The 8,355-nt window shown below is 33.4% G+C and overlaps 1 protein-coding gene across 2 annotated transcripts; it reads left to right on the plus strand.

Annotated features, from left to right (window-relative positions):
• The first annotated feature begins 596 nt into the window (after positions 1-596).
• LOC107781802 (uncharacterized) lies at positions 597-7,487 on the plus strand. 2 transcript variants are annotated; one of them, XM_016602582.2, is made up of 4 exons: positions 729-935; positions 5,295-5,487; positions 6,022-6,089; positions 6,183-7,487. In XM_016602582.2, the coding sequence occupies exons 2-4, from the start codon at positions 5,337-5,339 to the stop codon at positions 7,170-7,172; spliced, it is 1,209 nt and encodes a 402-aa protein (XP_016458068.1). In that variant the 5' UTR covers positions 729-935; positions 5,295-5,336; the 3' UTR covers positions 7,173-7,487. The 2 variants fall into 2 exon arrangements, with proteins under 2 accessions (XP_016458076.1, XP_016458068.1); XM_016602590.2 differs by lacking the exon at positions 5,295-5,487 and having other exon boundaries at positions 597-935.
• Positions 7,488-8,355: the final 868 nt, after the last annotated feature.

Here is an 8,355-nt window from a genome sequence, read left to right on the forward strand (position 1 = left end):
TTCCTTTATAGCCAAGGATATGTAGGCAGCTCAAATACCAGGGCTCGGTCACATTCTCCTTCCTCTTAGTTTTTGCTCTCCTTAAATAAGGGTCGGATCAAAAAACCTGTCTAGTCATTCTTTGTCTGAAAACTCTTCGCGTTTTCAATCAAAGAGGGGCAGCTGTAGACATGTGATTTTTGACCCTCCCCAAGATTTTTCATATTTTAGCACGTAGATATTTAATTTAGGCCTAATATAACTATTTCAACTAATTTTTACTCGATTACTTTATTTTATTACAAGAAAATAAAAATTACAAAAAAATAGTTTCATTAATATTTTGTAGTCATTTTTAATCTTGAAAAATACCAAAAATAATTTTGTTTAACGGTCAGTCTTATTTTAATAGTTATTTTACTTAAATAGAATTAATTAATAAATGAGGTCGTATTTTAGCCCCATTCGCGGAAAAAGAATAAAACTTGGGCTCGAGCAACCCATTTTTTAAAAGCTTAATTTTGGACCTAGCCCATAATTCTCAATCCCATAATTCCTAGGCCCAAACCCCTAACCTAATCCCTACCCCTATATAATAGTACCTAATCCCTAAATTAAAAAGGGGAGAGACCTAAAATCTGATCCGGACCCTAAAGAAAACGGCAGCAGCACCCTAAAGGAGATTAGCCGCATCCCACTGAAATTCTGGTTTTCAATTTCCCATCCCTTCAACAACCCCTCGTCTCTACAACGACCAATAGTAGAAAAATCCATTCCCTCCACTGTTTTCCTCTTGCCACTATTCCAAGATTTAGGAGTTTCCATGTTTAGAGAAATTAAAGCAAAGTAGGTGAAATAAGTTCTCTTAATCCATGGGTTCGAAGAGATGCTGACGAGGTCCGGTTCGATAGTCTTCGCTCTTTTGTTCAATATTTTTATCGGCAGCCACCATCGAGGTTCCTTTCTTCCGATGTACTTTTAATTGAATGCTAAGTTTATGGATATATGAGTTTGTCTGATTTGTGAAATTAGAATACTTCTTTTACTAACTTTTATTTAATTCAATTGTTGAGCTTTGCTGGTTTATTGCTTAAATTGTTGATTTCTGGTACGTAATGAGTGTTAGATTTAGAGGAAAAATTTATTTTTGCCAATTGATAATTAGGATCTAGTTTATTTGGTAATTGGGTCATATAGTAAGTTTGGCAACTGAATTATTTTATCCATGGTTGATCGTTTTTCTTTTTAGAAAATTAACTTAGATGAAATCTTGCAAATAATGGGAACAAGGTTTTATCTTGAAAAGGTTTTAAGTTTGTCTGTTAGTATTTGGGTAAAACCAAAGAATGAGAACAAGGAACAATTGTTCTATTTTGGCATTTTGCAGCAAAGGAATTTTCATATTCCAAATTCTTGGTTTTCAAAACTCTTTGTACTGTTCGTTTTTGAACCCCGTTATTTGCCTTTCTTTATTTTGGATTTCTTGGAATTTACAAGCTCCTTCAAATATTAATTATCTGTGTTTGAATTTGATCTACCAAATACCAAAAGTAACCCCTCGTTGCAGTAATTGCATAGTATATAAGGTCGTTATGAAAGGTGTTTTAATATAGTTTGAAGTAGCTTATATTGCTCATCATGGCCTCTAATAATCTCAAAGTAGTCTAGAATAATTAATTATGACCACGCATAGTTGCTTTAGGCGCATTATTTTAATAACTTACCTTCCTAAACTCGGGTGCGCATTTATGTGACCCAAATCCAATTCTCAACAACGTTAGATAAAATATGTCGAGGGCCGCGGGTGCATTTATGTGACGTGGTTCAAGACGTATTTTAAATGACGTTGCATTTCTCTGTAAAAATAATTGAACAAAAGCGGCTATAAAGTTCAAAATTGTACCATAGGCTAAAACATGTACTAAAATCAGATAATAGGCCAATTGTAACAGTTTGAGCGACCGTGCTAGCACCACGGAACCCGGGAATGCCTAACACCTTCTCCCAGGTTAACAGAATTCCTTACCCGGATTTCTGGTTCGCGGACTGTATAACAGGGTCAATCTTTTTCTCGATTCGGGATTTAAACCGGTGACTTGGGACACCATAAATTATCCCAAGTGGCGACTCTGAATTTGAATAAAAATAATCCCGTTTCGATTGTCACTTAAATTGGAAAAAACTCCCTTATATACTCCCTTCTCGAGGGTGTAGGTAAAAAGGAGGTGTGACAAGGTCAAAGACTATTTTTAGAAGAACTCGTGCTACTGATAACCAAGAAATTTCGTACTTTCTCAATTATATGAAAGGAAAGACAAAAATAAGTAAAGAAATAATTGATTGCAAAGTCAAGATAGCAGAAAAGTAAAGTGAATATATTCCAATATAGTCTCAGATGATCCTTACAAATGAAATTCTCTTCCCTTTTATAGGGGCTTACAAATATAACGTTTCCTCCCTTTTATGGCCGGATCATTATGATATTAACGACACTAATGATCCGTTATAATTGACAATCGTAACTGTTTGTGGAGATTTTGTAATGGTTCCAATTCTTATTCCTCATTAATTAGAGTTTCGTGAATATTCCCCTTCTTAATGTCTTGATTCGTTCAACTCATATTTACTGAATGGTTTAGACTCGAACAACAATATCCCTTCTTCCCGGAAGTGATTTGCCCCTGCCTCTTGCATCTCGTGCATCTTCTAATGCAGTACTCCAGCTGTCACCTTCTTAGTGATCCCCATATCATGCCTTGTCAGCCACACATAATTTCACGTGTCATATTTATTTTCTACCAATACAATTCTTTAATGCTTGAGTGTCAATGTAACAGTCAAAAGGTAATACTTGCCAAAAAGAAAAGGAGAAAGAAAGATGTTAGATGAATATTTTCACGGTTGTTTTGCGTACTAGAAATCAAATTTTCCCTTTCTATCATAATCTGATTTGATAAAACAATCCTCAATTTTTTGCAATGATATTATCGGATAAAAAAGAACTTTAGTGGTGAAAACAAAAATAAGAAATTTTGTGTACTGGAAATTCATATATCTGCCATGAAATATCTGCCATGATTCGACAAGCGTATATCCCCTGGATATCCGTGTAGCATCTCTATATTTGTGTCACATGTATATAATGTATATCTTGGTATACAATGATATGCACGATATATAATATGATATACATTATCAGAAATGTGCCTGAAATAGAACTTTCGGGTGACTTGCCATGACATGACAAGTGTATATTAGTATATCTCCCTGAATATCCAAGTATATCTTCCGTATATATATTAATGTAACGTGTATATGTATGCATATTCATAAAAATATGTGTATGATATATAGTAATATACAACGTAATATATATTCATCTGTCTTTATCATATTAAGCCGACATAGACCCGTGGTTTCATACACAAATGAAATTTCTTTCTTGTTAGAAACAAAATAAATTTTACTCAATTATATTACCCTTAGAGTCAAAAAATGTGCTATAAAAGAAACTTTCCGATAACCTACCATTTTTTACGGTTACAAAGGATAACCTTGAAATTTTTATGGGATTATTGTGGGGCTGACGGAGGAGATCTAGTGTGGCTTGAGAAAAATGTGAAGAAAGAGAAGTAAAATTATAAGATTATAAGGGTTACATATTGCTAATTTTTGTGGGCTATGTGTGCCAATGTCAATTATTGGCTAAACAGTTGCCAAATTCTCTTTAGATTTGTATATGTGTCAATTAGTAGGGAATTTTTACACAAATAGTCGGCCATATTTATTGTTTATTTTTTCTAGCTATCTACATGGTCTATACATTGATTATACATAATTATATACATATAACACAAAATTATGCTTATATAGTTTAAGCAATTGGGTGAACGGCTATTTGGGTTAATTCTTCAATTAGTAGAGTGCCCAGATTTGTTTGGTAATTAACTCTAAATTGGCTTGGGCTTTTCGAAAAGGAATTTTTACCTCCTATAGCAAAGGTTGATACCTTATTTATTTTAAATAAATACCCTTTTAAAAAATTATATTCCATAGCTACCTTTTGCTTTTTATAGCCAAATATTTATTTATGGTTATCTCCTACCCTTAAGCCATAAAATACTCTTTGTATTATTTTATCTCTCATTCTTTCAGATTTTTCTCTATCCCCTCTCTCTCATTAGGGTTAGAGTTTATTATATGAGTGCCCGTATTTTCCAATCTCAATTCACCTACAATTTCATCGTTTCCCCTGGCACTAAATTCCTCTGTCTCTATTTTTATCCGACCGACTTCTCTGGATTCAACAAATCTGAATCTATTTTCTCAGTCACTGCTAATAATTATGCCCTCTTGAGTAGCTTCGCTTTCCTCACTGTTTTTGCTAGTGACGATGATGAGTCTAGTAAAGCAATTCGAAAAGAATATGTCATCAATGGTGAAGGAAATTAGGGTTTGTTCTTGAACAAAGACGACGGAGTTTGGGGCTGAGCAACTTGATTTTCTGTTAATATATTTCAATGTATTTTCATGTATTTCATTGTATTCATTGTCTTTTTTTTAATTGTAATTCAATGTATCTCGTTGTATTCCATGTATTTTATTGTATTCACTGTCTTTTTTAAAATTGTATTTCAATGTATCCCGCTGTATTTTATGTATTTCATTGTATTCACTGTCTCGCTATATGCCATGAATGTATTCGTATATTTTTTTAATTAATATAATTTATATATTCAGATTTATTATACAATTTCTCTGAAGATTGCTATGTTTTTGGGGTATATTTCGGTTGAGAATCTTTTTTATAACTGAAAATACAAAATTTGTGTGTTATAATTGAGTTTGTTGAGTTATATTCGGAGTCTATTATGTTAATTGATTCACTTTCTGTTTTAAAAACAGTCTAATCCTCTATTTCACGCCGTGAATACAATCGAATACAATAATTTGTCCAGCTGTAATCACATGTTTCACTCCATGAATGCAGTCGAATACACTCGAATACAACAACTGATTAGTTGAACTTCCCTGATTCACGCCTATTTTTGCTACTGTATTCATGAACATAATAGCTTAAATACATCAAATACATCTTATAACCATAAAAAATGTATCTATAATCCGTAATATAACAAATATTATTTATAAATGGTTAATTACTACTAAAATACAGTACTTTATGAGAATTTCTCTTTGAAAAAAGCACGGGTAGGCCCATTTTCGTTGGCGGCAAAAAACCCCTTCAATTGGGCGGTATAACCCTTCATTGCTACCAGAGAGCTAAAACCCCCGTTTCTGCTTCTGTTCGTCAGCTTCTCCGGAGCTCTTCCGCCGTCGTTCTTGGCGGCGCAATCATGATGAAACGGCATCGCGAAGAAACCGATTCCAATGGAGCGCCGGCAATCGAACCTGCGACGTCGTACAACACGGTTTTCGTAGATACCAACTTTGATACTCACTTAGCTTTAGTTGTCTCCGACTCGGATTCTGTCTTCGATCTCAAAAGTAATTTTCCCCTTTTCTCAATTATATATACGTATTTTTTAACTTTTCACAGGCTGCTGTTTCATACATTTTCATCTGTGGATGCTCTGTTAGTGAAATTACTTTGACTCATCATTAAAAAAAACGTTGACGAATTGGGTGCATTTGCACTCACTGCTTGTATGTTGGGTATGCCAAAAAGGTAAAAATTGTTGGTTAATTTTGTATGAGTTTAATTTTTATGCGCTATGTACTTAATGTGTAAAATATTAACACAATTGGTAACTTATTAGGTAATCACAAGTTAATCTCTCGATAAATATTAATTGTTAATCTGGTAAGAATGGTAACTGACCTGTTATCCTATGTTAAATTTGGTGTTAATTTTTTTTTTAAATTTTCGGTGTATGTAACTTAAATCCATTTTGTATCCAAAGTATGAATTTCGCGTTGTTGGTTCTAATTTGCTTATAAGTGATTTTAGATTCTCAATCAACGAATAGTTAAGTTACAAAAGAGTTGAGTTGCCTGATAAAACATGTTTGTGTTAAGCAGAAAAGGTCGCGTTTGAACATTTAAGGTGCTTTCCTGAGATGAAAGAGTTGAAGATTTCTTCAGTGAAGGTCTGTTGCTAATCCTCCAACTCATTGTTTTTTTTGTCTATATATATTCTTGTAAAATCATGATGATCGATGCCTTTTGTTATTCCTAAAAAGGTGAAACGGAGAGGACATTACTATCACCTATCTGATACTATGCTTGTCAGAAGTGTTTTTGAAGGTATAAAAAATGGCTGGTTCCTTTCTATTGATGCTTCTAGCTGTGACCAACGGTTACTTTGCATCACATATGCGCAAACTGAAGCTGACAATCATTCGTTCACTGAAATAGAGAAGGTTTTTGATACTAATGAACCTTACCCAGCTCACGGAAACTTGGCTTCAAGCTCCATTGTGAGAAAGAAGAAAGTCGCAAAGGTCATTCGTGAATTCAAGACCATGGATGAATTACAGCAACTTTCTCCCGGAGCTGGTCCTGTGGCTAAGAAGCGTCACATAGAAGAAGGCCTTGCCACAGATACCCACACTTCAAAGCATGGCATAGATAATGATGCTTCTGAATTTAAGGTTGTTGGAAATGATACTAATGAAGGAGAAAGAGAGCACATAAACACGAGATCCAAAAATGCCAGTGCTGAATCTTTACCTTCTGATCACAGTAATAAGGTGTCAAAACTGGGAAAGAAGAAATGTAGGATGGGTGGGGCAAGTGCTGAAATCTCTGCTGTGCAGGACGCGCAGTGTGGGAATAGGAACACTGATGCACTTGATGAAACATCACAGTCTGGGACTATTGCGAATAAAGTGAAAAAATTGGATAGCTGTCAGGGTTCCACCGGGTTTAATCGTAGGGATGTTGCAATTCCAGAGAACTCCACACAACATAGACCAATAATAAAGGCAGCTTTAGCAGAAGCGTTGGAGGACCAATCTTTGAGAACAAATACAGCCCATCAGAAAAGGAAAAAGAAGAAGGGAAAGGACTCATCCACGTGCCATGATGAAGGAGTTGAAATGAAGATCTTTGACAAGTTGACTGATGTTGACACTACTATTCAATCTGGACTGAAAGAAACGGTATGCATTCACAGAAAAAAGCAAGATTATCTGATTCAAACATTCACTTTTACAGTAGAACAAGTGTAAACAAGGCATCAATGCATGTCAAAAAGAGAAATGAACGACGAGAAAAAGTTTAAGAGTTAAAATGATATCTAACCATGCTGCTGCATTGAATCCAACTGATATCATGAAGACCCAACCAGTGTTTTTAACAGATTTCTCTTATAGTCAATCGCACATGTGACTAACAATCCAAACTTTTCTGGCACTTCTAAATTTGTTATAAGAAAATGATCAGTTGGAAATTCATAATGCTGACATTTATGATAGTCGTAAACAAAATGTCACTGTTGAATTACTGTCTGTAATATAAATGTGAAAAATTCTTGAAATTACCGATACAAGTGTAATGTTTGTTAGTGATTTTTGCAACATTTATGTGACTCTATACAACATTAGAAACGGTTGCCATATCTGTAATTTCTTGTAAAATATGTCTTGCTGAGGCAATTGCTGAAGGTGGTGTAGTGTTACACAATGTGTTTCATGCACTTCATTTTAACTAGTCTTAGGGTACGTTCGTTGTGCGTGTACCCATATTATAATCAAAATCTTTATAAAAATCACATAAATATTATTAATCTAGATATAGAATTTAAACTAAAGGAAATAGTTAACTTCCTAAAAATATGAATGTTAATTTTGTTTAACTAATTCTGTAAGAAAAGAAACGTTGCCCCACAAAGTCCTGATATATTTTATTGGATTTCGATACATGGGCTTTGTATTTAATTTAAAAGCTCAGAATAAGCACAATATGTTAATTTGTATTAGTAGTAACCTCTAAACTTCTTTATAGGAAACAACTTAAAAGGTTAAACTGAATGTAACAAGTTTGTATTATTCTAAAAAAAATGAACAATAAAGAGAATACTGCAATTATATAAGGAGCCATGAATATGCTATAGTTTTATTTATTATTCATTATTAAACAATTTTATATTTTTGTATGTATAATGTTTTGAAGAAATAGTACATAATTGAAGAATAATATGATCTATTAACATTACAAAAAGATATGTTCATCCATAAATAATTGTTTGTGTTATAATATTCTTGCTTTTGGAGACAAAGACACATTAACTATAATTTTATAAAAAAGCAAGGATGGTTCGTTTCTTACATTTAATTATATAAACTTGACACTTTCCAAAAAAAAAATGTTCAATATAAACACATAACATTTTTTTAAAACAAAATGTTAGGA

Source organism: Nicotiana tabacum, unplaced genomic scaffold (genome assembly GCF_000715075.1).
Source record: "Nicotiana tabacum cultivar K326 unplaced genomic scaffold, ASM71507v2 Un00199, whole genome shotgun sequence".
NCBI lineage: Eukaryota > Viridiplantae > Streptophyta > Magnoliopsida > Solanales > Solanaceae > Nicotiana > Nicotiana tabacum.